Here is a 24,568-nt window from a genome sequence, read left to right on the forward strand (position 1 = left end):
AGTCCAGAAGCGTCTTGAAGCCTCGCATGAGCTCTATTTTGATTGTGGTGTGGTGCTTTTGTTTATTCCGGATGCACAAGGGATGGAGGAATTTTTGAACAAACAATCCACTTCCAACGAAATTCAACATCGTCATTAGGCGTTTGACATCGCGGGCGAATTCGGAGCCAAAGTGACGTTGGCACCTGTGGTAGGTATTAAAGCGGCCGGCGGAAGCGGAGCAGATCCCCAGGGAGCTTGGGCCACTTCCGCCCCGCCCCGCTCCGCCATTATTGGGTGGCCCGCCAGTCGACATCAAACCCTCGTCGTCTTTCCTCTGCTCGCGCGTATGGATTCCCCATGTCTCTTCTGCGGCACCAAGCGCAGAAATGCCTGGCTAATCAGGTAACCAACAAAGGGCTCAATGCCTTCATCACGGCCTCGAGCCCGGACGCCGTTTTGCGGCAGGTCGAGACGGCCTCTGGTACGTGGTTGCTCTCTTCCGGCTATACTCGATAGAAGAAGACTGATGAATGTGCGACGCAGAAGCAAACGACTCTGCCCTGCGCGGCCGCCTGATCGCCGTCAAAGACAACATCTGCACGACCGACCTGCCCACGACATGCGCGTCTGGCATCCTGCGCAACTTCCGCAGCCCCTTCGACGCCACGGTCGTCGAGAAGCTGCGCGCAGCCGGCGCCATCGTCGCCGGCAAGACCAATCTGGATGAGTTTGGCATGGGCTCGCACAATGTGCACTCGGCGTTCGGAGCCGCCTACCAGGTCGACGCCGAGGGGCGAGAGGTCTCGGCGGGAGGCAGCTCGGGCGGCAGCGCTGTTGCGGTTGCGACGGAGCAGTGTTGGGCGTACGTTTAAGTTCACCCACACACATTGCGGCGTTTGGACGCGGACTGACGGATGTCTAGGGCGTTGGGGACAGACACGGGCGGCTCAGTCCGCCTGCCGGCCGCGTACGCGGGCATCGTGGGCTTCAAGCCTTCGTACGGCCTGGTGTCGCGCTGGGGCGTGGTCGCGTACGCCAACTCGCTCGACACGGTGGGCGTGCTGGCCAGAGACACGGCAGCGGCCAAGCAAGTCTTCGACGCCATCAACGCGCACGACGCCTCGGACCCGACCAGCCTAGCACCCAGCACGCGCTCGCGGATACGCGCCGCCATTGCCGCGCGCTCTGCGGCTTCGAACAACGGCGCAGGAAGCGTCCCGCTGCGCATCGGCGTCCCGACAACATACAACATCGCGGAGCTCTCGCCCGCGGTGCGGCGCGCGTGGATCAAGACGCTGCGCCAGCTGCGCTCGCTGGGCCACTCCCTCCACGCCGTGTCGCTGCCTGCGACGCCCTCGGCGCTGTCGGCCTACTACGTGCTGGCGCCGGCCGAGGCGTCGTCCAACCTGGCCAAGTACGACGGCGTGCGGTACGGGACGCGAGCGGCGGGGCCGGACGGCGATGACAGCGGCGTGCTGTTCAGCGCCACGCGCGGCCGAGGCTTCGGCGACGAGGTCCGCCGCCGCATTGTGCTCGGCGCGTACACGCTGAGCTCCGAGGCCATGGACAACTACTTCATCCGCGCGCAGCGCGTGCGGCGGCTGGTGCAGCGCGAGTTCGACGCCGTGTTCAGGGCGCCGAATCCTCTGCTCGCGGCGGCGGCGCCTGGGCAAGTACAGGAAGATGAAGGCATCGACGTGCTCGTGTGTCCAACGGCGCCGGGACTGCCGCCGAGCCTGCAGGCGTTGAAGGAGACGAAGCCGGTCGATGCTTACGTCAACGACGTCTTGACCGTCCCCGCAAGCCTGGCTGGGTTGCCGGCAGTCAGCGTGCCTGTGGCCGTCGATGGCAGCAAGGAGCAAGGCGCCACTGTCGGCATGCAGGTGATAGGGCAGTACGGCCATGACGACCTGGTTCTCGAGGTTGGAGGCGTGGTTGGAGAATTCAAGCCAGAAGCAGCGTAGCATGTTCATGTTCATCATTCATATGAGCCCATGATGGGCCGAGTCCAGCTCACGTCCACGGCGGTCCCACAAAATCGTCCCACCGCAAGATGTAGAATGCCATGCCTCGCGGTACTCTCACAATCTTCACTTTCGGCAGAAGTCAATCCCATCCCTGACTGCAGGTCGTGCTGTGGGGTTTTGTTTTGATTGGATACCCAGATAGATAGATCGCCGCAACTTGCAGCGCGCAAGAATGATTCGGCAACCATTGTGACCCAGAAACTGACAAAAGAACCCCCCTGAATGTGAACCAAACTCCCATTGCGTCTGCCTGGACGTGTCATAAGTAGTAGCCGTTCAAATGCCATCACGGGAGTGATTCGACACGCAGTGTGTACCCGTGATTCCCGTGGCTCGTTGTTGCTGCGGAAGATGAAGTTGGTTGGTTTGGGAAGGGGACAAGTGCGAAAGATCTGAAACAAATCTGCCGACTTTTTACATGTGCGCAACGATCCTGCTGCAGTTGCAGAACTGGCCAAGTCCACTCATCCACCCACATTGATGGGACCAGGTTTGCGTAGTCACTGACCACGACGTTGGAAATGCCGGAAAATGAGACGAAAAGAACTCTCTAAGGCGTCAATCGAGGATATTGGTCGTGGCATCATGTTATTGCAATCTTTTTCTCTTCAGGTCGCTTTGTGGCTCATCCTCGTCGGCGCGTTCGGCCGTTTCCGCTGGGTTGAGCAAAGAATGAACGTTGGACGCCATGCTGGAGCGTCGCGTGGGCGGCCCAGACGTGTCAAGCCCACGAAACGGAAACCGGGCCCCTGGCAGTGTCCACCCAGAGTCCGGGTTGAGGGAAGAGCCGGGCTCGTTTGGCGGAGGCGTAGCATTCCGCGAACCTGGATGCTGACGAGGGCCGCGGGGGATCTCGTATTGGGCGAGGGCGTCTCGGAGCTGCTGGTCGCCGGTAAGAGGAGCACGGTGTGGCGACGACGGCCACTGGGTCGAGCTGTGACCCGAGGCATAGGGGGAGTGATGTGATGGCGGGGGTGGCGCCTGCCAGCCGTGGAGCCGAATGTCGGCTGACGTGTGGCGTCTCGAGAGGTTTGCCGGGGGTGAGTTGCCGCCACCCATAGGAAGGTGAATTTGAGGCGGTGGTGGCGGTGGTGCCTGACCTGGCGGGCGGAGTGAGGAAGGAGAATAGTTTCCTTGGGCCAGAGAGCCATATCGGCGGGGCGACACAACTTGGAGCAGGTGAGATGAAGCAGGTCCTCTGTACGAAGGAGGCCGTCCGTTGTCTGCAAGCGATGGGCGTCGTTGGTCGCTTTGTGGAAGTTGTCGGGGGGAAGCGGGTGCCATACTGTCATTCTGAAGATTTGAAAAGAACGGCGGCCGCACCGAATGCATGGTTTCCTGCTGTTGGTCTTCCATGGAACGAAGCATTTCTGACTGCCGAGTGATCTCGTTTTGCATGTTCGTCACTAACGCCATTAGCATCATCAATGTCGAAGCGTGGCATTGGCCTAGCTTACCGTCCCTGTGTATCGGATGGTCGGGCTCGGGAATTATTGCCTTGAGAGTGTTTGACAGCTCATAGTTCCACTGTCCTCGTTAGCAGGCATGTTGAGAATTTCCAAGAGAAGCAAACCTGGTGGCAGCGCATGAGGCTGTCTGTGAGCATATGACATTTTTGATTAATGTAGGCGTAGCCATCTTCTGTCCGCGCCATTCGGCTGTGCATGTCGTATAGATTGTGCTCCAGCATGCTTAGTCGGCTTTCGACAGGATCTGGCATGGGCTCGACAGGAGCGCTGGATTGAGGAGCAGATGATTTTGACCCCGTAGAAAACGAGTCACGATGTATGAGGGCATGCCTGGATGCCCTCCGTTTGATTTCCCTCAGGCCAACGAGGTCTCCTCGCTTAAAGTTGCCGTTGCCATGCTTAAACTCCCATAGCGGCGAGTCTGGAGAGCCTGTGTGGAATACGTCGCTCACTGTGGACAACGTCAGGGCAGCACACGAGTATAGAGAGGATTGCGTACCTTTGTGAAAGCCGTACATATTGAGCTGTCGCACAAAGGACGAGATATTTGTATGCTTAAAATAAGAACTGTAGCCAAGTAAGCTGTGATTCCTCGCTCCGGGGTCCAATCAGATGCTCACGAGAGAACTTTTGAGAATTCGGTGGATGGGGACATGACAAAACTTTCGTTGGAACTTGACCATGAGATCAAGTGCTGGATCGATTGATCTTCCAGCATGCTGTGCCATGGTCAGTCTCGTCAATCAAACTGCACGTTTGGCGCGGGAGCGTACTTGTAGAGTTTGTGGATAAAGGCCGTCTGTACAACTTTTGGCTGCTGCGCTGCAGCTGCCGCACCAATCCCCGAACTGCTATTGGTATTACCGCTTCCACTGGTGCCGTTGGCTGTCGTCTGCGAATTGTTGGTGTTGTTGGCGCTCGACTTGGTGTTGCCGTTGCTGGCGCTTTCCGACTCGGCGCCAGACGACTGGGTTGGACCCAAGGTCTGGTTGGAGCCATTCCGGTGGGTTGCAGGACTATTCTGGGATTGTTGCGGAGGCCCCATGGATGTATTGTTGGTAGGAGTTACATCCATCGGGTCCCCTGCAGGTGCCGGAGGTGTCAACGACGAGGTTGCGGACGAAGACGGGAGGATCGGTATAGTCTTTTGCATACCTGGACCCATGGCCTCGGCGGACAGAGGGCTTCGCCTGATTGACTCGGTACTGGCGGCCATGTTGTGGTCGTTTTTCAGGGTTTGCGGATCCGGCAAGTGGTACTTTTAGCTCGCTGTATGCGCCGATGACGGGCGATCAAGTAAGGATTTCGCGCAAGCAATGCGCGCAGAGGTCTCGAAATGGTGCTCGTTCTCTCGGTTGTATCATCTGCCAATGTGCCCTGCAGCCCGTCTCTTCCTAATAATAAATGGTCCGATCCGCTCAGGCTCAAGTCATCCTACAGAGGGTCCCTGGCAGATATAATCCAGAAGCATCGATCAGGGTGGGAGAGTAACGCTGAGGAGAGGTGTGCGGAGACCGGGGTGGCGCGCGGTGGATGCAGAACAAGCGAAGAAAAACTGGCGAACGAGGAAGCCAGGATGGCCGCGACTGGAGGAGGAGGGAGAGGCAGCGAGTCGGTCGAGGGCGACAGGAGAAGGGTCGTGGGGCGCGCGGGAGGGACAGGCGGGCAGGGGATGAGGAGGGAGGGTCGCTGGATTCGAATGTTCTGCGGGGGACGGACAGAGCTCCACAAAGTCGGAGAAGCGCGGTGTTGCGGCGCGGTCAGGGGAGCATGACCGTCAGTGCACCTGGGTTGGTTGCTGGAGGACGGAGTGGAAGAGTGACGGAAGACAAGTCGACGGAGGTGCGGAGCGGCAAGTTAGCTTGTACCAAGGAAGGTCAAGGTAGTGCTGGAGGGAAGGTTGCGGCGGCGGCCACGGGAGCTTGGCCACCACAGCTGGAGCTGGAGCTGGAGCTGGAGCTGGAGCTGTCCGTCTGGTCTGCCGTGGTGTGTCGACCGAACCGAGGACTAGTACGTACGACTACAAGACACGACACGACCGACCAGCATCGAGCCAAAACATTCCAACGGCCGCCTGTCCCACTTCTTCACTCCGCATGCCACGCTCATGGCCCACCTGGACCTGGCCGCCCGCTTTGCCCACCTCCCCGGTCCGCAAGCCCGCCGCGAAGCGTTCGTTCCCTACATGCTACCTACCCACACCACACGGCACTGACCACAACCCTGCCAGCCTCGACGCCATTCTCGGCGAGCTCACTAGCTACGAGTGGCGCGAAACGGCCGACAAACTGCTCCGGCGCCCCTTTGCCTGTGATGTAGTTGGCAGCCTGCCCGTCGAAATTGTCGCCTCAATCTTCCTCCACCTCCCTCTAAACGCTCCGTTCCTGTATCAGACGGTATCGCATCCAAGCTAATGCTGCCGAGGCCCTGTCACATACTAAGCTGCTGCTGCTTCAGGTCAGCCGTCGTTGGCGAGACGTCCTATCGTCGTCGCACGTGATTTCATCGACGCTTGCTCAGTGGTACTCTGATGCCGATCCCAAGCTGCAGGGTGAGATTCAAGGACCACTCCAGGACGTCTACGGCACACAGCTTCTGAAAGCGGAACATGCTTGGCGGTTCCATCAGAACAAGCCTTACTGTAGTCGCCGCTACGTTTACTCCAGCCTACACTCGTCGCACTGCGATTTCAACGCGTCATGTGTCGGAGACAATATCTGCTGGCTAGACCAAAATGACGCCGGCCGAGTGCTCCATCTGTGCAACCTCCGCACGGGAGAGACGACTGCAATCCCCGGCGAGGCTCGGGAACAGATGTCAGCATTTGGTCTTTCGAGAAACATCGTTGCCTTCCTCTCTCGGAGCGGGTATGTTTTGCATATTTGTATCTACCAAACACGAGAAGCTGCTAACACGAGCTAGATTCTACGTGTACAACATCCAGAGCCATGAGCAACGCTACTTTCGCCTACCACATACTGGTAGTAACAAGACTATGACGCTCAGGGCGGGTGAAAACACCGTGGCCATAGTCTACTACAAGCATCCTCGTCGGGAGGCTGATGTGTACTTGCACAAGGTCCACGAGCAAAAGACCGAGCACGTTTCTGTCAACGTTCCGACGCCTGCGGATGTTCCAGGAGAGTAGGTATCTGTGTCATGAATCAAATTGACCTAGGTTGACTTTTGGCAGATTGGCAGTGACTGCACTGCTCTTGAATGAAGACAGACGCATGGTTACACTATTCTTCATGGCGCTGGAGCAAGACGTCGAGTATCCTGAATATCGCGGGCTGCACTCCGTCAGCTATTCCTTCGGCGGAGAACGACTGCAAAGTGACAGCGCTTCACGACTGAATGAGGTAAACATGGAAGCACAGTTCCAGAAGACCCCACGAGCAGTCGACTACACCAACCAACGCTACATGTTTGAGGGCGACGCGAACTGGCGGACAATCCTCTATTTTGACAACGATATCGGCCGTTTCTCACACCAAGTGGTGTGCAAGTCAAAAAAGAAAATGCTGGGCCACGATTTACGGGCCCCAATCTTTGAATGGAAAGGTATCAGGTACCGTGGTCCACACCGTGGTCCACCTTCTAGAGAAGACTGTTCAGCCGATTGCGACATTTGCAAAAGCCCTGTGCCTAAGAATTTGGCCTCTAGCTTTCATTTCAGTACCCAGGCCATACTCGGAAACGAGCGTTTTCTAACAGTGTTTGGTCGAGTAGAGGGTGGTTATGGCAGTGAGTACTGCCATATCTACTGCTTTGACAAGCACATTGTGCTGCCGGACGATGTGATACCGGCAAGAGGGGTGGATTCGGTAGTGGTTTGCGAAGAGCCAGCATCTGCTACGTAACAGCATAGCGAAGCAGCCGTTGCCATGGCGGCAAGAAACTACGAACACGTTTTCGGTCTCATGGAAGACAAGGCTTGGCGTTGGTTTGGCAGGCAGCCGCTTGTGACGTGTTCCTCGTCGCCCTCAGCCAAGCGTTTGACGGGTCGACAAGGAAGGTTACCCATGTCAAAGTAGCTACCACGGCTGCTGATGATGGCGACATGTATTGTCCAAGGAGCAGATCTGCCTGTCGCGAAGAAGAAGAAGCACGAGTGGAGTGGAGGGTTGTTGAAGCAGACAATGGTGGTGGACTAGATGTTTCCGGAAGCTGGGGAGCGCACGATCCGATGTTTGGGATTGCGATGCGAAACCGGGTGGGCGGCGAACATGGATACAAGGACATGACCAATGGGAAGGCAGCCGAAGCGTGTAGTAGCTAGCTAACTCAGAGCGGCAAGGGACAGCGAAGGGGGACGGAAGAAGCGAGGGAATGGAAGCCTTCGTCAGGTCAGAGTTGAACCGAAGATGATGAGGGAGGGGGTGCATGGTTTGCAGCCTGAGGCTCCCGTCCAGTTGAGGTCCCGGTCCCCTCATCGGGCGGCGCCGCCGGCCGCAGAAGATCAAAGGCCGTGCCCTGTGCCCACGCGCCGCCGGTGCTAGCTTCGTTCTTGGTACTGCATCAGGGCGCAGGGCAGAGGGCAGAAAAAAAGTTTCGCATTCGTGAAGGACTCAAAATTGTGAAATTGATATTTTGCCTATCCAACCTCACCCCTCGCCGCAAGCGCAAACCCTCACCCAGGTCGCCGTCGTCCTCACCCCCGCCTTCACCATGGTCCAGAAGGTCTACGTCACTTACAACCAGGTCAGTTCTTTTCTCTTGGTACCCCTCCAGCATCAGGTAGACGCATGACCACGACGATCGAGCCAAAGAGGATCGACTCTGCCTGCTGGGACGGGGATGCGAAGCGACGCCAAACGAAGACAGGCGACGACACAGCAGTCGGCAGCCCGCTTCGAGACGATGGCGCTGCGTTTCACGAAACGGTTGCGCAATCCGACGCCGTCATGAGTTCGCTGCTGCACTGGCTAGACTTGCCCGCCTGCTTGCCCCAGCCTGCCTTGCTCAACCTCGCATCCACGCCGACGCGGACGCGGACGCGACGCCAAACCAACGGCTCGCCTGTCCGGGCAGTCCGTCACCAGCCTCATCCGCTTCGCTTTTCCCATTACTGCAATTGATTGGAGCCTGAGAGCGTCCAGTTCGATGATCCGAGGCTGACCACGCCGGGGGTCGCTCCCGCAAACAGGTTCACAAGCTCTGCCAAAAGTCGGCCGAGCAGATCCTCAATGAGTTCAAGCCCAATCTCATGATTGCCATTGGCGGCGGCGGCTACGTCCCCGCACGCATCCTGCGGTACGTCCACCAAGAGAACCAACAAAGTCTCTAGAAGAGACGAGAGGAGCATGGTCGACAAGCATCTGACACGCTCGCTCTCGCCTGCGCCAGGTCGTTCCTCAAGAAGCCCGGCAACCCCAACATCCCGATCCAAGCCATCGGGCTGTCGCTGTACGAGTCGCTCGGGACCGACGGCGACGTCGAGGAGCCCGGCACAAAGGTGACGCGCACGCAGTGGCTGGACCTGTCGTCGCTCGAGATGGCCAACCTGATTGGCAAAAACGTCCTCATCGTCGACGAGGTCGACGACACGCGCACCACGCTCGAGTACGCCGTGCGCGAGCTGGAAAAGGACGTCGAGACGGCCACCCAGAAGCTCGGCCGCACCGGCGAGCGCACCACCTTTACCATCTTCGTCCTGCACAACAAGGACAAGGCCAAGCGCGGCACCCTGCCCCAGGACTTGATGGACGGCGGCAAGTACCTGGCTGCCGAGACGGTGGGCGATGTTTGGTTGTGCTATCCGTGGGAGGCTACGTGAGTCCTCGTTTCCCACCCAGCGCTGCAAAGACTGCCCCAATCGACTAACGCATGTTCCTCGAATAGCGACATTGACGAGCACGACCGCCTCGCCGCCGAGCAAGACAAGACCAGGAACGGCGCCGCTTAAGCGCGGTCCCAGGCATCCACCTTCTTCCAAAGACAGGCAGACAGGCAGGCAGACCCGCATCTACCTGCTCCAACCTTGTCCGCCTTCTCCCCATACTCACCGAGTACCTCTCTTCTTTCCTTTCCCCTCTAGGCGCACACGGATGGTTGGCACGGCGAGACGGAGCGTTCGATTGCTCTCGTTCCCGCCAGAAATGTTGGGAGGAGAATTTGACACATTGGCTTGACACTGGATAGGCAGACACCCCAAGAGCGGGACACGTGCGCGTTGGTAGACGGATCCCTACAGGCAGTGCAAAGCAGGCCTCACGCGAACTATGTATGCCCAAGGTCCGCGAGGACGGGCGATCCGGTAGATTTACGGATGGTGAAGCAGAGGCAGATGTAGAATGTAGAAGGGAAGTAGGCAGAGTGCGAGACTGAATCGAACGTATTATGAACGGACGACGAGAACACGGGTAGACGTGCCTTTTCCTGCAGGCTGCCGTAGAAAATACGGGGAGGACACGTGCTGTTGCTTCATAAATGCCCGCGAATGTACATGCAGTTTGTGGGCATGATGTGTCATACGATGTGCATATCCACAGCAGCTCTATATACCTCAATGTCCGGCAAGAGAAGGAGAACAGATGAGCTGTACAACAGTGCAGCCAGCGTCCATCTCCCTAAACAGTGCCAGTTGCACCCGCGAGAAAACCCCTACACCTTACTGTGACACATCCGCACATCCATCACGCACTTTGCTCTCACAGAGACAGAACGACACAGATCGACAGTCGGCGACGAGCAGGTGGCCAAAGCTTCGATGATGGACTGTTTAGGTATCCTAACTACAGCAGCGGGAGTTGCAAGAGAAAGAGCAAGAGGACGGCGACGGCGACGGCATGCTGGTATTTCGGGAAACAAGACTCGCCTCATAGAAATCAGGCTACAAGTACAGCGTGTTTGCCTCTCCACACACCCCCGGCGCCGTCAGTGTAGGTAAGTGTGATGTGGTGGAGCTTGTTTGAGTTGCTGGGGGGGGAAATCGAGAGGGAAGAACCGTCTATGTCGATAAAAGACTTCATATGCAGACATCTGGATAGGGGAATAGGTCGAAAGGGGAGAGAGAATAAGAAAAAAAGTGCTGGAGTTTGGTCTTCTTGCGCCGCTCGTGTCTTTTGGACGGTCATCTATTAGCCAAAGTTGATTCGCCTTTTTTCATCTTTTCCATTTGTCTACACGCGCAGCAGCTTGGCCGCGTAGTCGGCAATCAGCGTCTCCGTGGGGAAAGACAGCTCCTCCAGCTTGGCCGCGTAGGGGGTGGGGACCTCGGCGCCGGTGACGCGGACAGGGGGCGCCTGCAGGTAGTCGAAGGCGTACTCGCAGCTCAGAGCGAGCAGCTCGGCACCGACACCGAAGGCAGGGAAGCCAGACTCGACGGACATCAGGTGGCCAGTCTTCTTGACCGACTTGACAATGGCCTCGACGTCAAGGGGCTTGATGGAGCGGAGGTTGATGACCTCGGCCTCGACGCCGTACTTGCTCTTGAGCTGCTCAGCAGCAACGAGAGACTGGCCGACGCAACGGGAGAGAGTGACGATGGTGATGTCCTTGCCAGGGCGCTCAATCTTGGCCTTGCCGAACTATAGCACCTGTCAGGTTCCGCAAAATCGTCCCGTTGACGGAATACCTACAGGAATGACGAAGTCGTCGCTCTGGGCCTCGGGGCTCATCTGGAAGGGAAGACCGTACAGAAGCCTGTTGAACATCAGCCCAATCCCATCAACTTGTAGCTTTGTTGTTCGTACTCGTTCTCCAAGACGCAGACCGGGTTGGGGTCACGGATGGCGGCCTTCAGCAGACCCTTGGCGTCCTCTGCGCTGTAGGGCGCGACGACCTTGAGGCCGGGGATGCTGCCGTACCAGGCGCTGTAGTCTTGCGAGTGCTGTGCGGCGACACCGGCGGCAAAACCGTTGGGACCACGGAAGGTGATGTTGCAAGGCTGGATGCCACCAGACATGTAGTGGGTCTTAGCGGCCGAGTTGATGATCTGGTCAATGGCCTGCATGGCGAAGTTGAAGGTCATGAACTCGCAAACGGGGACCAGACCGGCCAGAGCAGCACCAACGGTGAGACCGCAGAAACCGGACTCGGTGATGGGGGAGTCGATGACCCTCCTCTCGCCGAAGCGGTCGAGCAGGCCCTTGGTGACCTTGTAGCTGTAGACAACCATTTTGTATTAGCGAAGCTCTGTCGTCACAGACTCGGATTGAATCCATCCTGCTCGTGCCATATCGATGCGAGGTCGCAACGAGTATGCGCCAAAGCCGAGACTCGCCCCATAAGCACGGAGGTCCCACTCACGCTCCGTTGTACTGCGCAACCTCCTCTCCCAGCACAAAGACCTTCTCATTCTTCTCCATCTCCTCGACCATGGCCTCATTGAGAGCCTCACGGACAGTCATCTCCTTGGATCCACTGGGAGTGGCATAGCTACGGAAAGCTGGTATCGAGGCCGTGGGGCGGGCAAAAGCGGAGCGAGCAGCAATCGGGCGCGACGCCGCCATGAGGCGGGAGGCCGGGCGGAAGAGTCTAGCGGCGGACATGGCTGGCTCTGTCGAGTGGGAGGGGAGAGGAGGGAGGAATTGAGGCAGAGAGGTGACGGAGAAGTTGAGCTGAAGGTGGTGGTGAGCTGCAGGATTATCGCGGCCGGGAAATTCTAGTTGGGGCGCGGCGCTACTCCCCAACACCTGGGCTACCCATCCGCCCCGCCGGGCACCACTTGTCCGATCTAATCACTTGAACCGTTACTGGTCAGCAACGGCCCGGACCAGCTTTCGGTCAGCGACTGCAGAGGCTCCTCCACAACGTCTTTGGTCCATCTCGAAGCAATCAAAAGCATCACGCTGCCCGTAGACTCGGTTGAAACCCCAAAGCGGACCTGTTGAGCTTCATCCGATTCTAGCCGAGCGTTAACTGTGCAATGCAATCCTCGCCTTGCAACAAAGTCCCACCGGCATCAATCACAATGGCTTCGATAGCTACGACTCGGCCCAACTCATCTCATTTACGTATAGAGGCGTAATATGCGTACAATTAAAATTTGCGGTCGAAAATCTTCGGCCATTACCCAAGGAAATGATGCTCTAGAGGCACTCCGCTCTAAGAAGGCAATGCAACGTATGCAGCGTAGAGAAGTACATGCAGTTTCCAAGCCAAATCATCAAGCACTGGGCTTGCGGCCTACCATCAGGTACATCGGGGTGAAGAGCTTCTCCTCGCCGGCTGCGACAAGGCTGTCGGCAGCGTAGGCCAGGCTATCGGCCGTCTTCTGGGTTCCCTTGGGCGCCAAGCCAACGTACTCGAGCGCACCACAGAACTTGTGGGCAAGAGAGCGGCCAACCTTGGTCATGCGGAAGATGTGGAGGAATTCCCAAACGGAGTCCATGTGGGTGTAGTTGCCAGCCAAGGGCCAGTACCACGGCCGAGGGTCAGGGCGGTCTGCGAGGTCTTCGTTGACCTCCAGCTCGAAGCCGACCTTCTTCATGGCTTCCAATGCAACCGAGACGGTGCACATGTTGGAGATACCATCGCCCTGTTCAATGCCCAGACGAAGGTCCCGGTGGTGCGCGTCGCTGTCGTCGTACTTGTCGGTCATGAGCCACTCGTAGACACCAAAGACACCGCCAGGCTTGAGCACGCGGAAGATTTCTCCGTAGATGCCCTCGAGAGTGGGGGCATGGACAGTGGCTTCGATGGCGTAGACGGCGTCGAAGCTGTTATCCTCAAACGACATTTGCTAATGGGCACCAAGTGAGCAGACTGCGCAATTGCGACGTGCGGGGCTTTGGCGCTTACCATGAAGTCGCCCTTGACATAGCTGATCTTGTCCGAAAGACCCTCCTTCTCAGCATAGTAGGTGGCACGGTCGATTTGGTAGTCGTTGTTGTTGAGACCGACAATGTTGGCGCCGGAGAACTTGCAAATTTCTCTCGCAGGGCCTCCAACACCACAGCCAACATCAAGAACCTTCATTCCATCGCGGAGTCCCATGACGTGGGCAAGATAGTGCTCATGGCGAGCGAGAGCTTGTTTGAAAGGTTCGTTTTTGGCGAATCGGCAGAAGTGGAACGACTGTGCCCAGCCCTGCTCGTACAGGTCGGTGGCCAGGTTGTAGTAGCTAAGACTTGTTAAGCATCAAAACTTTCCAACCGAGAGGGTTCGAAGACGTACTGCCTGGTGAGGGTGGCGTATTCCTTCTTGCGCGCCTCACGGACCTCCTCGGTCTCGTCCTCGCCTTTCCTCTCGTCCCAGTGCTTGAAGTACTCGTCGAGAGCAGCAGAGTTGGCGGCGTTATTCTTCTTGTTCAGCATGGCCCAGGTGCCGCCGCGCACCTGGCCAGACTTGCCGTGAAGTGCCTCTTTGAAGGCACGGTCACGCTCCTTGTCCTCCATCTCGAGCTGTTGGGCAGTAGTTGACGACATCTTTGGGCAATTGACAGAGCAGCCTTCTTCTCTTGTACAGGTCAGATGCGTGGCGCAGCGGGAAGATGCCAAAGATTGACCTTGGAAAAAGCAGGACGGGACGGGGAATGTACAAGGTAGCGGCGAGGTTGACCAGAGCGAAAGGGGCTCACCGCCCAAACAATTTCCAGGCCACCAAGGGACCCTGGACTTGCGTCGCTGGCTGTGCATTGACGAGTCGGTGCGATGCGCCGGGGAAAAAGCCGTTCCGTCATCCGACGCGCAGGGCATCCACTAGCAGCTGAAGTCATTCTTCTCCACCACGCCACACCACCGCGCGCCTCAACATCGCAACTCTAAACCTCGCCATCACCGCATCATGCCGCCTCAGATCAAACACGACCTCAACCGCTCCGGCTGGGAGACGACAGATTTCCCCTCCGTCTGCGAACGATGCCTTCCCGAGAACCCCTACGTCCAGATGCTCAAGGAAGACCACGGCGCCGAGTGCAAGATATGCACAAGGCCCTTTACCATCTTCCGGTGGAAGGCTGACCGCACCGCCCGCCAGAAGCGCACCAACATCTGCCTCACCTGCGCGCGCCTGAAGAACTGCTGCCAAGGCTGCATGCTGGATCTGTCGTTCGGTCTTCCCATCGTTGTCCGAGACGCCGCCCTCAGAATGGTTGCGCCTGGCCCGCAGAGCGACATCAACCGCGAATACTTTGCCCAAGAACACGAGAAGGAGATTGAAGAGGGCAGAGGTGCTGTCGAGGCCTACGAAAAGACGGACGAGAAGGCGAGGGAGTTGTTGCGGAGGCTGGCCCAGAGCGAACCATACTACAAGAAGCAACGAAGGCTTGAGAATGAAGTCGAGGAAGGTGGAGAGTCGTCTTCGGGAGGCCAAAAGGCTTTGCCCGCACCAGGAGCAGGCGAGATGCAGCTTCACAAGCCTGGCCCCATCCGCACGAGAGACACCAAGGCAGGCCGCGGCGCGCGAGGAGCAGCCAACGCCGCGCAGGCGCCACGACCCGAGGACATCCAGCCACCGGCAGACAAGAAGATCACGTCACTATTCGTCACTGGTGTCGAGGACGACCTCCCCGAGCATGAACTCCGCACCTTCTTTTCCAAGTTTGGCCAGCTTCGGTCTCTCATCTGCTCCCATCGAGCGCACTGCGCTTTTGTCAACTACGCCAGCAGGAAGACTGCAGAGGCTGCTGCAGAAGCTTGTCAAGGCAGAGCGGTCGTCAAGGGAGTTCCACTACGCGTCCAGTGGGGTAAGCCTCGGCCACTCGATACCATGGAGCGCGACGAGCGCATGATGCACGCTAGGTCAGGAAGACAAACGAGAGAGGGTGTTGGTGCGCGGACCAAGAGTGGGAAGGCTGCTCCTGGAGTCTTGGAAAAGCTTGTGCTGCCTCCCGAGGACCCAAACAGCCTGACGATTGCGCCTCCTCCGGGCACCGAGGACGCCGACTACCCAAGTCTTGCTGGAAACTGAGGAGTGAAAGCGGGGGAAGTGCAAGGTGTTGCGGTCATTTGGAGTTTCAAGCATCGATGTCAATCACTGCATCAAGGGCGTTTGGGCGCGGAAAAAGGCTGCTAGATTCGAAAGGCTGCAGAATCAAAGGGTATCATATTTGGTAAAGGAGTTGGTCTTATAAAGCTGAACAGCACTTGACACCAGCAAGCGTGTTGCGCGTGCCCGCGGGTTGCTTTATCGACTCGTTGTCCCCTCGTTCGGTGTGCTCGTGTATCTTCAACTCTGCCAATGAAGCAGATTAGCGTGATAAAGCATGGTCCAGCTTTCTGGGACGCACGGTATTTGCCCTCGTCCGTGACCTTGCCTTGGACAAGATTCTCCTTCAAGAATTTGGACACTTCATTTGCCTTGGATATGGATTTTTCCAAGACCTTGCTGTCTTGGGGAAGGTCACGGTTGGCCTCGAAATTGTTGCGAGCCTCGAATCGAGCGGCGTTCATGGTAGCGACATCGCCTGGGGGTTGATCAGCTTGGATGCCATTGCCAATTTCTTGTAACTAGAGCGATCCGCGCCAGAAAGGAGTGTAGTGTACCTTCGAAAGCAATGCGAATGGATCGCAGGAGGTTTCGGTATGCAGTAAGAGCGGAGACGCGCGACATGATGGGGTTCGAAGGTTTGGGAGGAGGATTGAGGTGCAACGAGAAAGTAGAGAGCGAAACAGAAAACGACGGCGACGGGAGAGAGGGCGGCGAACAGCGGCGACGCAGGAATCACCTCAGCCACTGAGGACGCCACTGATTACCTTATCCCGGGAAGCCACACCCAGCGGGCCGTGCGGTGCCGACCAGCGACCTGACCACCGCACCAGCTCCCAGGTTGCGGCCACTGCGGCTGTGCGGCTCCCCTGTCCTGTCCTCTGAGCTGCTACCTCACCAGCCGCCGTTTGACGTCGACGCTGTCACACCCTGCCCTGCTCTGCTGCCCGCCTACGATCGAGTCCACCGGAAGCTGCTTCGCAGCGCCATGCCCAACACTCCTCTCTCTTCTCACTCGCACCACTCCCACTGCTGAACCTCGAAGAAGATGGTGTCTCTTTGGCCCTGGCGCGTGAGTCGTTCTTGAAGCTATTCCCTAACAGACATGGTTCGCTGATCCTTGGACCCAGGACGACACCTCCGCCGCCGCCTTTGAGAAGACGCTCGCTGCCCTCTCCACAAAGATCCAAAAGACGACCGTTCGAAACGATGCTCTCAGAGTGCGCGCCAGGAAGTTCAGGGTCATGTGGACCCTGTACTCTGGCTTCCTCTACATCCTCGTCTCCGTCATCATGATACTTGTCACTGGCTGGCGCAATTGGGGACCAATAGAATACACTGCGGTTGCTGGTGGCCCACTCATGTGCGAATTCTTGGACTCGTCGCTCTGGGACATGCGCGCTGACTTTTACAAGCATATATGGTGTGCGCCAGGGATTCAACGCCTATTATGAATACCGCATTTCCAACACTCAAGCCTACCTCGACCGCCTCTGCAAAGAACGCGACGACACGATCGAAAAGCTGAAGGAAGCAACAAAGTACAACTCCACTCAGCAGTTGCTAGAGAAGTACGGCTCGGTCAAGAAGGGTCCACAAAGCCCGTCTGCGGCTGGCCCACAGCGCAAGCCCTCAGGAGACCAACGACCCTCCTCTGCAGGCAACCTTCAGGGTCGAACTACTGGAGCTCCACCTCCTACCGCAAACATCCCTCGCAACAACCTTTCGCCCGGTCCAAAACCTGACGATCGCCCGCATACCTCCGCTGAGCTCCAGAAACCGCTTCCACCCTTTCCTCTAGGAGAACTCCAGAATCCGATTAGCAGTGGGCATCAGTCACCAACACAGCCTCCTGCTGCTCTCAACGCCGATTTCGCCCCAAATGCATTTCCAGCGCAGTATGCCCCGGAGGTCAGGGAGCCTGCCTGGTACGATCGCATACTGGATGCTCTTATGGGCGAAGACGAAACACAACCAAAGAACCGCTTCGCTCTGATCTGCACACACTGTCGCCTCGTGAATGGCCAAGCGCCGCCTGGAACAAAATCACTAGAAGACGTGGGCAAGTGGAAGTGCATGGGCTGCGGTGGCTCTAATGGGCAGGAGAATGAGACACAGAAATTGGTCAACCGTCTCTCTCAAGTAGCCTCCGAGCAGCCTGAGGATATTTTGACGCCAATCCGCGAGAAAGTGCCTATTGGCGCGGTATCTCCTGAAGATTCTCCTGGCATTGATGCTACAGATGATTCAGCACCTGCTCGGTCAACAAGAAGCAGGACAGCGCGGAAGAAGTCATAGCCTTGCCTTTTCTTATCAGCATTTCTGGGTCTCGGGGTTTTTCCATTACTTCTCGCGTTCTGGCAGCCTTTTGCATATTAGTGGGAATTCCATCACAACACACTCGACTGCTCGCCTTTTGAACCGCAGAATACCCTCAATGCTCGCTTGTGGCTTCGTTCGTTACTTCGTTGCGGATATGTGCTAATTGCAATACCGGTTTTCTGCGTTTCTCATTGCCCCGTCTCCTCCACCTGTTTCCTCAGTCCCACTCGAAAAATCCATCGCTCCGACTGCTACGTGGGAGCCGATCAGCTTTGTAGGAGACCATGGCGATCTTGGAGCTGCCTGGAGAAGGGGGTCGGCGGGGACGACTGCGCGGGATGGCAGTGTCCCGAGACTGACGCGAAGAGGGATGGGTAAGAGAGCGCTCCGTAGGAGTGGGCTGAAGCCGAATGGCCTCTTCGCCAATGGTCGAATTGGTACTTTGATCCATATACGGGCCTCGCTGCTGGACGGCAGTGCCCTTTGCCTTGTCTCTTTTCTCCTTGGCCCTTTTCTCCTCCTTGACCTTTCTCTCCTCCATGGCCTTTCTCTCCTCCATGGCCTTTCTCTCCTCCATGGCCTTTCTCTCCTCCATGGCCTTTCTCTCCTCCATGGCCTTTCTCTCCTCTCTGGCCCTTTTTTTCTGTTGTCTCCGCTGGAACCGGCGCTGCGCTTTCCCAGCGATGTACTCTCCGCGATTGTCCATGACCTCGTGGATGCTGTCGAAGCTATTGTCCTCGCTGTCTTCGCTGGAAGACTCCTCATCCCTCTCGTCACCATTTCTCTCGGACCACGCGAAAATCCCCCCGGATTGCTCCGATCCCTTGGCTGCGTCGTTCTGCACCTGAGAGTTGGATCCAGCGCCTTTCAGCCCCTTGCGCCTGGTCTTCGTCTCCCAGCGAGATCTCTGCGAGTTGGTCGACACGCTTTCCTGCGACTCTCGCAAGCCCTTCTTCACTCTTACGATCTCCGACAAGTTCATGTCTAGCGCGCTGAACCCGCTCTCGGTCGACCGCCCCGTATCCTCTGGGCCCCGCATCGCTTCCGCCTCTTGCGTAGGCATATCCGTCTCCCAAAGTCCCAGTCTCTGTCCAGGCAATCGCAGGATTAGCCCGTCGAGTGGGTCGCGCACCGAATCTCTGGTCGACAGGCCCCTGTAAGCGTACTCGTTTGCTGTCGCGATATCACTGGCCGCCTGGACGGTGGTCTGGACGACCGTAGTCGCAGCGCTCGCCACGATCGATGTGGCTGCCGATGCCAACGAACCCGCAGTTACCGTGGCGTTGATCGCCACGTTGGACGCCCTCTCGAGCCTGGAAGCCGGCGGGCGGTAGGCACGCGGATCGTAGTTGTCGTCGACGGGGCTGTCAATGTCCGAGTCCACCTCCATCCAGTTGGCGTCGATGTCTTCGGCTGCTTCCGAGGCTCGGGCATTAGACGCGCGTCGAAACAGTCGCTCACGCATGATGGGATCGTCGCTGTCGTTGGTGATGAACGGATTGTTGCTGTTGGCGGTGATGGCCAGGGGGTTTGACTCGGAGTGCCCCTGATCGCTGCTGTTGCCCCCCTGCCTGGATGCCGGCAGCCAGTTCGACGGCAGCCAATCTGCCCAAGGTGCCATGGTGTCTGCGGGTGAAGTCGATATGTAAAAATGGGGGTTTTTTCTCGGGTCGCAGCAGCGCCGTTGAAGTGAGTGGGCGTGTCGAAAAGGAAGATAAATGATGAACCCGTTGAGAAGGAGCCAAATATCCCGAAGGAGAAGAAGAAATGGTTGCTGTCCGTCAGCCAGTCATCTCCAGCTGTCCACGTCGGCGCCAGGCAGTGAGTCTCGAGGACCAGTCCAGTTGCTTGAGACCGATCCAGCCGCGCGCAGTGGTGGTGAATGAATGCCGTACGTGAACGTGTGGGTCGTCGGTCTGTTGGTCGTGGGAGGAAGGTGAATGCATATGGATATATGGAGCGGGGAGGAAACAAGCTCAGGTCCATTTATGGGGGGAGGCTGCTGCTGGCCGGCCGGCCGTTTGAAGGGAACGGGAGAACCATGGAATACAAGGAAGCCACTGAGTCAAGATGCGCAATGTTGGGGGGGGCAGAGCAGGAAGAGCGTGAACGGTTGCGTTGAGCACATGGTAGATGTGCCTGTGGAAACTCACAAGGTTTGCTCGCTGCTCTCTGGGCGAAAGGGGTGGAGGTTCCGCGGGTCGTGGATGCAGAATGATGGCGTCAGTTGACCTCCTTTCCTGTCCACCACCTTTTGCTTGGTGTAGCCTTCGTCTCCCTCTGCTATTCCTAAACGTCCGCCCTCGTCGACTTTCCGTGGCGTTGAGATTGTCGAGGTGCGAGAGAGCGTCTCGTCGTTGCCATGTCTGCTACTGTTACACCTGCGTCCTGCACACTTAGCTACCCGGACATCATGACCACGTGTTCGTGTAGGTTTTTAGAATAAGTAGCCTACCTCATTTCATTCTTCAGAAGCAGGCCAGCAACGCAGGAACAAGGAACCTGAGCTAGACCAATCCGCCAACCACATCTCCAGCTCCCCTGAAATTCAACGAGCAGATTGCACAGCCCGGCGATGCTGCCTGTCCGCCTGCCTACTTTGCCTGTACCACCCTTCAGATCCATTATTTTCCTTCCCCTCCCTCCCTTTATCCGGCGCCGGAACGATGCTGGGTGAACGAACCTTGACAGAGAAACGCCGCTGTCGTGGCAAGTACCACGACACGACACACTGACGTCTCCCGCCGACCAGCCAAACAATAACGTTGCAATCGTGCAGGAGCAGAAGCACTTGCGAAGAAGGGAGTCCCAATGTCTAGCAAACAGGGCCGCCGGTCGTGACAACCGTATGTGCCTGGTTGAAGCTGTCAATAAGTTCCATCTGGGTCGGTCGTACGCGCGTCCGACTGCACCTCGAGTCCTCGCCGGAGGCCTTGAGAGAGACAAGGTTGAGCCTCGCGAACCGCGCAAGCACGTTGGGTTGGGTTGGTCATGAATGGGCCAGGCTGATTCCACTCCTCACACTTGCGAGCAATCTCCCTTCAAACACCCGCATAAAGCGAATGACATGATGAGAAAAGGTGTCTTTCCGGCCTGCCATCGCAGCAGGCAAGCAGCGTGCGTGGCTGGACAAGAAAGCCGGGGTGTTGAAAACTCAGTGCTCCAGTACCACAAACTTATCCAATGAATAGCGTTGCGCCTAGAGCAACGGTTTCGACGAGTGTGTTATGCTGTCAGGAGCGCCTACAATCCTGTGGGTGAATTAGATGTGAGTAAGGCAGAATTTTCGCGTCAAAAGGATTGGAGATGAAGGCGGTTTTTGAATTGGTCGTCAGGTTCAGGCGGATTTTCGGAGCGAGCCTGAGGAGCGAAGTGAGAAAGGTCCGCCTGTGAGAGGTTAAGGACAAGAAGAAAACTAGTACATTGAAGAGAAGAAGAGAAGGAAAAGAAGACTCGGATCCCGCTACTTTGAATGCCGGTCATGCATATCAAAAGGCATCGATGCCCTGGAACCCCAGCATTGGATGACGAATAAGAAAAAGGAGACACAAAGATGTCTGTATGCAATCGATGAGCCAGTGGTTGTCTCATTCGACGGACAAATTCGGCCTCTTCTGAAGCGAGCTGGACTCTTGGAGCCCATGCGAAGAGCTCCACCATGATCGAGGCATTGCGAACTAGAACTAGAATTTTGGTTGCCACGTGGGGACAGAGCTTGAGCCGAGACAACTCAGCCCAAACTTCAACTGTAGCGATTCAATGATTGTCGAGCCAGTGTCCATGGTTTCTTCAACAGTCGGGAAGTAAATGTCCAGGAGCGATTCCGCCCTTCAAAGGCCCGATCCTTTGATATTTCCCTTTAACCTTCAAACAAGACGGTGAGGCGGGCTCATGCCTGGGCTTGAGGATGGTACAGAATACTCGGTTCTGTCCAAGGGTTCGAGCTCGCAAGGCATGAGCAAAATTGTGTAGCGCCACACGTCCGAGATGGCCCTAGGTCAAAGTTCACTGCCAATTTACGGTACACTTAGTGATTTCAACACCTTGACGGTTCGCCCTAGAATCAATGTCAGCTATTTGAGGCATTTGAATACTTTGCTTCTGCTTACCTTTCAGGGCGTCGAGGATCCAGCCTTAGGGAGCGCATTATTGCAGTGTGGACCTTGCAAAGCCTCCGATCGGATGCAGTCGATGGGAGACTTGGAAGGAATGAGAACATGCGGCAACTGGTAGAGGCTAACACATGTTCAGTACAGACTGTTGCCTCTCTGTGCAGTCAGTGGCGAGGTGGCTTCATTGGTGGTCGTAGACCTTCCGGAGCCTATCGCGCTGCCACTCGAATGAGGAATAATTTCCAGCAAACACCGATTGCAGGATGCTGGCATCTTTGCGCATCGAACGATCACCTTTGGAAAGCTGCACCATGCGGTTATGCAAGGACTCGTAGGCACTCCTGAAGGACGCCAGGACTTTTTCGACATTGTGAGAGCCGGAGGAAATGTCATTTGTGGGCTTGTTTGGATCAATGATGGAAAGACGATCTGGCTTCGTCGGTCTGCCATCAACTCCCGTGTAACCCTGTCGTATGTGAGCATTGTGACGACTTCAACGGTCGAAATCGACAACATACCTTGCGCTGAAGCTGGGGAGGATTGAGAGAGATCCTCGTGTTGTATATGTTGAACTGGAAGCCGTAGTAGAGCAAGAAGCCCATGAAAATGTCCCCGAGATGTCTTTCTGGCGACTGGTTGCCGCTCTGAGCAGCAGGAAGATGCTGGAGGTAATGAACCACCATACAAATCACAGAAAAGCCCCCCAGGCCTCCAGAAAACACCTCGTTGAAATTGCGCATGGCCAAGAAGTGTTTGACGAGGGTGGCAATGACGGGCATCGCCGGGAACTGGGCTTTCCACTCTTTGAATGTTTCGTTCGCCACTATACCCGTGTTGTTTTCGAAGGACATATCCACTTTGAGGCCCGTCACTCTGTCAACGAGTTTGATGATCGGCACCCTAGCGCCTGCAATGACTTCGGTGGATCCTGGCTGTGTCACACCTCCCCTTTCCAAGAGCGATGAAATTCTGTAGAGTTGTTTTTTACTCTGGCCCAGCTGTGGTATGCCAGAACCGATAAACTGACGCGACACGAGGACCAAGTCCATGTCCGCCGTGGGGAGGTACAAGCCCGATGCGAATGAACCAAAGGAACGGACAGTAGCGTTGGGAAAAGTCGGTTCGAGGATCTTGCCGATACGATCAATCAGGCCGAGACGGACATTTTCCTCAATCTCATGGGGCTTGGCATAGTCGTAGAAGTCAGTGACCTCTTTGTGAAGCCTGTGACCAGGATTAGTTTAAGTATCTGCAGCACAGGCGTCCTTCATGACCTACCAAAGACCCATGTCTTCCGTCCTAGAGTGGTCAAGAACGCACCACGGAGTGGACGACGTTCCTGAGCGGGGTGCCCATTCTTCAACCACGGCGCCATCAATGACATCGCGCTTCCGCTTCTTACTCTTGTTTGGAGGAGGGAGCGGCTCAAGCTTCCCGCTGGTGCTCGACTTGGGAGGTGGCGGAGGAGGTGGCCAAGTGTCGAGGCTGCTAATCGGCGCACGAGATTGCACCTGCACCTGGGACAACGTTGGAGGTGGACCCAAAGAAGCTGCTGTCTGAGGCACCACAGAAGCGGACTTGCCTTGATATGAAGCCATGTTGTCCGGAGCACCATTTATCGAGCGGTTGGGATGAAGGTTGTCGAGATGGCTGAAGCGAGGGGCATTGGCGCTGGACGAGCCAGCGCGACCCTGCTCATCAGAGGAAGCGTTGTCTTCATCTTCGCTCTTTTGCTCCTCTTCATCATCAAAGGTCAGAGAGATGAAATCGGCATTTTGGGTGACTGCGTTGGAAGCCTCGGCGCGGTCCGACGCCACTTTGGCCTTGCGGATAAGCTTCACGAAATCGCGCTTCTTGGTCTGAGACTCATCAGGCGGCGGTAGGGAGGTGTAAGGGTCAGGATTTGACCAGCGGGGCACCGCATCAGCGTCGGACTTGTCTTCACTGGCGACGCGGGCTTTTTTGGCAGCCGGCTGCCCATCGCCACGGTGAAGCGGATCTTGTTCGTCACCAGATTGAGATTCAAGCTCCATCTCTGCTTCCGAGTCGGATACGTCGCTCAGAGCGATGAATTTGGTGGGGCCGTCGTTCATGCCAGCAAATTGTTCGGGAGTCTTCTCACGGGTAGACTGGAGGATCGGTCGCTCGTGAGGTGCTGGGGGTGGGCGCCAGATGCGGCCAGGCTGGTGGTGTTGTCGCGGTCGGCGGCTATCGCGCGGCGGCATTCTCCTGTGGGCAGCACCAGCAAAGCGAGACGTGTCACTTGCAGGAAAGCGCATATCGTGGTCGTTTCCTGCGCGAAAGGTAAAGTCGTTCGGACGGTCACGACCAGGACGATTGCCGTTACGGTCATCGTACGACTGTCCCGGTCTGTACGAATCTCGTCCTGCTCCTCCTCCACCACCACCACCACCAAATTGGTACATGGGGGGAGGGTCGCGTCGCGCAGGCGACGGTCGTCGTGAGCGCCCGCCGCCACCATCGCGATGGTTGCGCGAATCGCGTTGACCGTTGTAGGCAGGCCTGTAACTCGACATTGCGATCAAGCAGCTGGGCCAGCAAGGGCGTGAGAAGGCCTTGGTGTCAAGACAATGAAACAGTCAGACGAGGCGCGGACGATGTTTGCGAGAAGCAACTTGGGGGTGGTGGAGAGGGTGGCGTTGTGGTGCGAGGGAGACAAGAGGTCGAAGGGAAGGACGGGAGGCACGAGCTGTTGAGTGACGAAAATAATGTTGCGCCGGGAAGTCGCGTCGGTTCCGTCCGCTCGCAAGACACCGCTTAC

At 57.0% G+C, this 24,568-nt stretch overlaps 11 protein-coding genes across 11 annotated transcripts; 5 read left to right on the forward strand and 6 right to left on the reverse strand.

Annotated features, from left to right (window-relative positions):
- Window positions 1-309: 309 nt before the first annotated feature.
- Window positions 310-2,191, forward strand: J3D65DRAFT_623103 (A subunit of glutamyl-tRNA amidotransferase). The gene is made up of 3 exons (XM_066800128.1): window positions 310-463; window positions 526-844; window positions 905-2,191. Exons 1-3 carry the CDS (start codon window positions 340-342, stop codon window positions 1,944-1,946), a joined length of 1,485 nt encoding a protein of 494 aa, XP_066656470.1. The 5' UTR covers window positions 310-339; the 3' UTR covers window positions 1,947-2,191.
- Window positions 2,192-2,446: 255 nt separating this feature from the next.
- Window positions 2,447-4,852, reverse strand: J3D65DRAFT_345159 (HSF-type DNA-binding-domain-containing protein). Its single transcript, XM_066795527.1, has 6 exons — window positions 4,252-4,852; window positions 4,099-4,197; window positions 3,978-4,045; window positions 3,583-3,929; window positions 3,467-3,536; window positions 2,447-3,415 (listed from the first exon to the last, which is right to left on the reverse strand). The coding sequence occupies exons 1-6, from the start codon at window positions 4,692-4,694 to the stop codon at window positions 2,598-2,600; spliced, it is 1,845 nt and encodes a 614-aa protein (XP_066656471.1). The 5' UTR covers window positions 4,695-4,852; the 3' UTR covers window positions 2,447-2,597.
- Window positions 4,853-5,140: 288 nt separating this feature from the next.
- On the forward strand, window positions 5,141-6,810 carry J3D65DRAFT_344856 (uncharacterized protein). Its single transcript, XM_066795525.1, has 6 exons — window positions 5,141-5,650; window positions 5,709-5,874; window positions 5,936-6,345; window positions 6,401-6,409; window positions 6,558-6,622; window positions 6,672-6,810. The coding sequence occupies exons 1-6, from the start codon at window positions 5,586-5,588 to the stop codon at window positions 6,680-6,682; spliced, it is 726 nt and encodes a 241-aa protein (XP_066656472.1). The 5' UTR covers window positions 5,141-5,585; the 3' UTR covers window positions 6,683-6,810.
- A 1,070-nt stretch (window positions 6,811-7,880) lies between these two features.
- On the forward strand, window positions 7,881-9,877 carry J3D65DRAFT_344590 (hypoxanthine guanine phosphoribosyltransferase). Its single transcript, XM_066795520.1, has 4 exons — window positions 7,881-8,182; window positions 8,628-8,734; window positions 8,828-9,253; window positions 9,323-9,877. Exons 1-4 carry the CDS (start codon window positions 8,150-8,152, stop codon window positions 9,384-9,386), a joined length of 630 nt encoding a protein of 209 aa, XP_066656473.1. The 5' UTR covers window positions 7,881-8,149; the 3' UTR covers window positions 9,387-9,877.
- Window positions 9,878-10,147: 270 nt separating this feature from the next.
- Window positions 10,148-12,047, reverse strand: J3D65DRAFT_623122 (pyruvate dehydrogenase E1, beta subunit). The gene is made up of 4 exons (XM_066800129.1): window positions 11,732-12,047; window positions 11,176-11,586; window positions 11,062-11,125; window positions 10,148-11,010 (listed from the first exon to the last, which is right to left on the reverse strand). Exons 1-4 carry the CDS (start codon window positions 11,971-11,973, stop codon window positions 10,603-10,605), a joined length of 1,125 nt encoding a protein of 374 aa, XP_066656474.1. The 5' UTR covers window positions 11,974-12,047; the 3' UTR covers window positions 10,148-10,602.
- Window positions 12,048-12,245: 198 nt separating this feature from the next.
- J3D65DRAFT_623124 (CgERG6-2 protein) lies at window positions 12,246-14,052 on the reverse strand. The gene is made up of 3 exons (XM_066800130.1): window positions 13,601-14,052; window positions 13,226-13,547; window positions 12,246-13,166 (listed from the first exon to the last, which is right to left on the reverse strand). The coding sequence occupies exons 1-3, from the start codon at window positions 13,849-13,851 to the stop codon at window positions 12,591-12,593; spliced, it is 1,149 nt and encodes a 382-aa protein (XP_066656475.1). The 5' UTR covers window positions 13,852-14,052; the 3' UTR covers window positions 12,246-12,590.
- A 106-nt stretch (window positions 14,053-14,158) lies between these two features.
- J3D65DRAFT_623126 (uncharacterized protein) lies at window positions 14,159-15,663 on the forward strand. Its single transcript, XM_066800131.1, has one exon. It carries the CDS (start codon window positions 14,210-14,212, stop codon window positions 15,332-15,334), a length of 1,125 nt encoding a protein of 374 aa, XP_066656476.1. The 5' UTR covers window positions 14,159-14,209; the 3' UTR covers window positions 15,335-15,663.
- On the reverse strand, window positions 15,448-16,114 carry J3D65DRAFT_623127 (mitochondrial zinc maintenance protein 1, mitochondrial). Its single transcript, XM_066800132.1, has 3 exons — window positions 15,910-16,114; window positions 15,654-15,830; window positions 15,448-15,598 (listed from the first exon to the last, which is right to left on the reverse strand). Exons 1-3 carry the CDS (start codon window positions 15,974-15,976, stop codon window positions 15,492-15,494), a joined length of 351 nt encoding a protein of 116 aa, XP_066656477.1. The 5' UTR covers window positions 15,977-16,114; the 3' UTR covers window positions 15,448-15,491.
- Window positions 16,115-16,400: 286 nt separating this feature from the next.
- J3D65DRAFT_602762 (uncharacterized protein) lies at window positions 16,401-17,650 on the forward strand (the record flags this gene model as incomplete). The annotated part of the gene is made up of 3 exons (XM_066798149.1): window positions 16,401-16,424; window positions 16,456-16,715; window positions 16,768-17,650. 3 exons carry the CDS (start codon window positions 16,401-16,403, stop codon window positions 17,648-17,650), a joined length of 1,167 nt encoding a protein of 388 aa, XP_066656478.1.
- Window positions 17,651-17,676: 26 nt separating this feature from the next.
- J3D65DRAFT_676788 (uncharacterized protein) lies at window positions 17,677-19,295 on the reverse strand (the record flags this gene model as incomplete). Its single annotated transcript, XM_066803619.1, has 1 exon — window positions 17,677-19,295. One exon carries the CDS (start codon window positions 19,293-19,295, stop codon window positions 17,892-17,894), a length of 1,404 nt encoding a protein of 467 aa, XP_066656479.1. The 3' UTR covers window positions 17,677-17,891.
- A 2,329-nt stretch (window positions 19,296-21,624) lies between these two features.
- On the reverse strand, window positions 21,625-24,498 carry J3D65DRAFT_345278 (uncharacterized protein). Its single transcript, XM_066795529.1, has 4 exons — window positions 23,065-24,498; window positions 22,305-23,010; window positions 21,784-22,252; window positions 21,625-21,731 (listed from the first exon to the last, which is right to left on the reverse strand). Exons 1-3 carry the CDS (start codon window positions 24,321-24,323, stop codon window positions 21,968-21,970), a joined length of 2,250 nt encoding a protein of 749 aa, XP_066656480.1. The 5' UTR covers window positions 24,324-24,498; the 3' UTR covers window positions 21,625-21,731; window positions 21,784-21,967.
- Between the last annotated feature and the right edge of the window lie 70 nt (window positions 24,499-24,568).

The sequence above is a fragment of the Phyllosticta citribraziliensis genome (genome assembly GCF_038025025.1).
Source record: "Phyllosticta citribraziliensis strain CPC 17464 chromosome Unknown J3D65scaffold_5, whole genome shotgun sequence".
Taxonomy (NCBI): domain Eukaryota; kingdom Fungi; phylum Ascomycota; class Dothideomycetes; order Botryosphaeriales; family Phyllostictaceae; genus Phyllosticta; species Phyllosticta citribraziliensis.

Excerpts from the sequence above, each read along its gene's own strand:
- J3D65DRAFT_344590 (XM_066795520.1), top strand. The coding sequence starts at position 8,150 with ATGGTCCAGAAGGTCTACGTCACTTACAACCAG. Across the intron at positions 8,183-8,627 it reads TCTACGTCACTTACAACCAG|GTTCACAAGCTCTGCCAAAA; the intron begins GTCAGTTCTTTT and ends TCCCGCAAACAG. Across the intron at positions 8,735-8,827 it reads GTCCCCGCACGCATCCTGCG|GTCGTTCCTCAAGAAGCCCG; the intron begins GTACGTCCACCA and ends CGCCTGCGCCAG.
- J3D65DRAFT_623103 (XM_066800128.1), top strand. The coding sequence starts at position 340 with ATGTCTCTTCTGCGGCACCAAGCGCAGAAATGCCTGGCTAATCAGGTA. Across the intron at positions 464-525 it reads GCAGGTCGAGACGGCCTCTG|AAGCAAACGACTCTGCCCTG; the intron begins GTACGTGGTTGC and ends TGTGCGACGCAG. Across the intron at positions 845-904 it reads GCGACGGAGCAGTGTTGGGC|GGCGTTGGGGACAGACACGG; the intron begins GTACGTTTAAGT and ends ACGGATGTCTAG.
- J3D65DRAFT_345159 (XM_066795527.1), bottom strand. The coding sequence starts at position 4,694 with ATGGCCGCCAGTACCGAGTCAATCAGGCGAAGCCCTCTGTCCGCCGAG. Across the intron at positions 4,046-4,098 it reads GAATTCTCAAAAGTTCTCTC|TTCTTATTTTAAGCATACAA; the intron begins GTGAGCATCTGA and ends ACTTGGCTACAG. Across the intron at positions 3,537-3,582 it reads GCCTCATGCGCTGCCACCAG|TGGAACTATGAGCTGTCAAA; the intron begins GTTTGCTTCTCT and ends TAACGAGGACAG.
- J3D65DRAFT_344856 (XM_066795525.1), top strand. The coding sequence starts at position 5,586 with ATGGCCCACCTGGACCTGGCCGCCCGCTTTGCCCACCTCCCCGGTCCG. Across the intron at positions 5,651-5,708 it reads CCGCAAGCCCGCCGCGAAGC|CCTCGACGCCATTCTCGGCG; the intron begins GTTCGTTCCCTA and ends CAACCCTGCCAG. Across the intron at positions 5,875-5,935 it reads CTCCGTTCCTGTATCAGACG|GTCAGCCGTCGTTGGCGAGA; the intron begins GTATCGCATCCA and ends CTGCTGCTTCAG.
- J3D65DRAFT_623127 (XM_066800132.1), bottom strand. The coding sequence starts at position 15,976 with ATGTCGCGCGTCTCCGCTCTTACTGCATACCGAAACCTCCTGCGATCC. Across the intron at positions 15,831-15,909 it reads CATTCGCATTGCTTTCGAAG|GCGATGTCGCTACCATGAAC; the intron begins GTACACTACACT and ends ATCAACCCCCAG. Across the intron at positions 15,599-15,653 it reads CACGGACGAGGGCAAATACC|AGTTGAAGATACACGAGCAC; the intron begins GTGCGTCCCAGA and ends CTTCATTGGCAG.
- J3D65DRAFT_623124 (XM_066800130.1), bottom strand. The coding sequence starts at position 13,851 with ATGTCGTCAACTACTGCCCAACAGCTCGAGATGGAGGACAAGGAGCGT. Across the intron at positions 13,548-13,600 it reads TACGCCACCCTCACCAGGCA|CTACTACAACCTGGCCACCG; the intron begins GTACGTCTTCGA and ends AACAAGTCTTAG. Across the intron at positions 13,167-13,225 it reads ATGTCAAGGGCGACTTCATG|CAAATGTCGTTTGAGGATAA; the intron begins GTAAGCGCCAAA and ends GGTGCCCATTAG.
- J3D65DRAFT_623126 (XM_066800131.1), top strand. The coding sequence starts at position 14,210 with ATGCCGCCTCAGATCAAACACGACCTCAACCGCTCCGGCTGGGAGACG.
- J3D65DRAFT_345278 (XM_066795529.1), bottom strand. The coding sequence starts at position 24,323 with ATGTCGAGTTACAGGCCTGCCTACAACGGTCAACGCGATTCGCGCAAC. Across the intron at positions 23,011-23,064 it reads ACGGAAGACATGGGTCTTTG|GCTTCACAAAGAGGTCACTG; the intron begins GTAGGTCATGAA and ends TCCTGGTCACAG. Across the intron at positions 22,253-22,304 it reads CTCCCCAGCTTCAGCGCAAG|GGTTACACGGGAGTTGATGG; the intron begins GTATGTTGTCGA and ends CACATACGACAG.
- J3D65DRAFT_623122 (XM_066800129.1), bottom strand. The coding sequence starts at position 11,973 with ATGTCCGCCGCTAGACTCTTCCGCCCGGCCTCCCGCCTCATGGCGGCG. Across the intron at positions 11,126-11,175 it reads GTCTGCGTCTTGGAGAACGA|GCTTCTGTACGGTCTTCCCT; the intron begins GTACGAACAACA and ends GATGTTCAACAG. Across the intron at positions 11,011-11,061 it reads GCGACGACTTCGTCATTCCT|TTCGGCAAGGCCAAGATTGA; the intron begins GTAGGTATTCCG and ends CAGGTGCTATAG.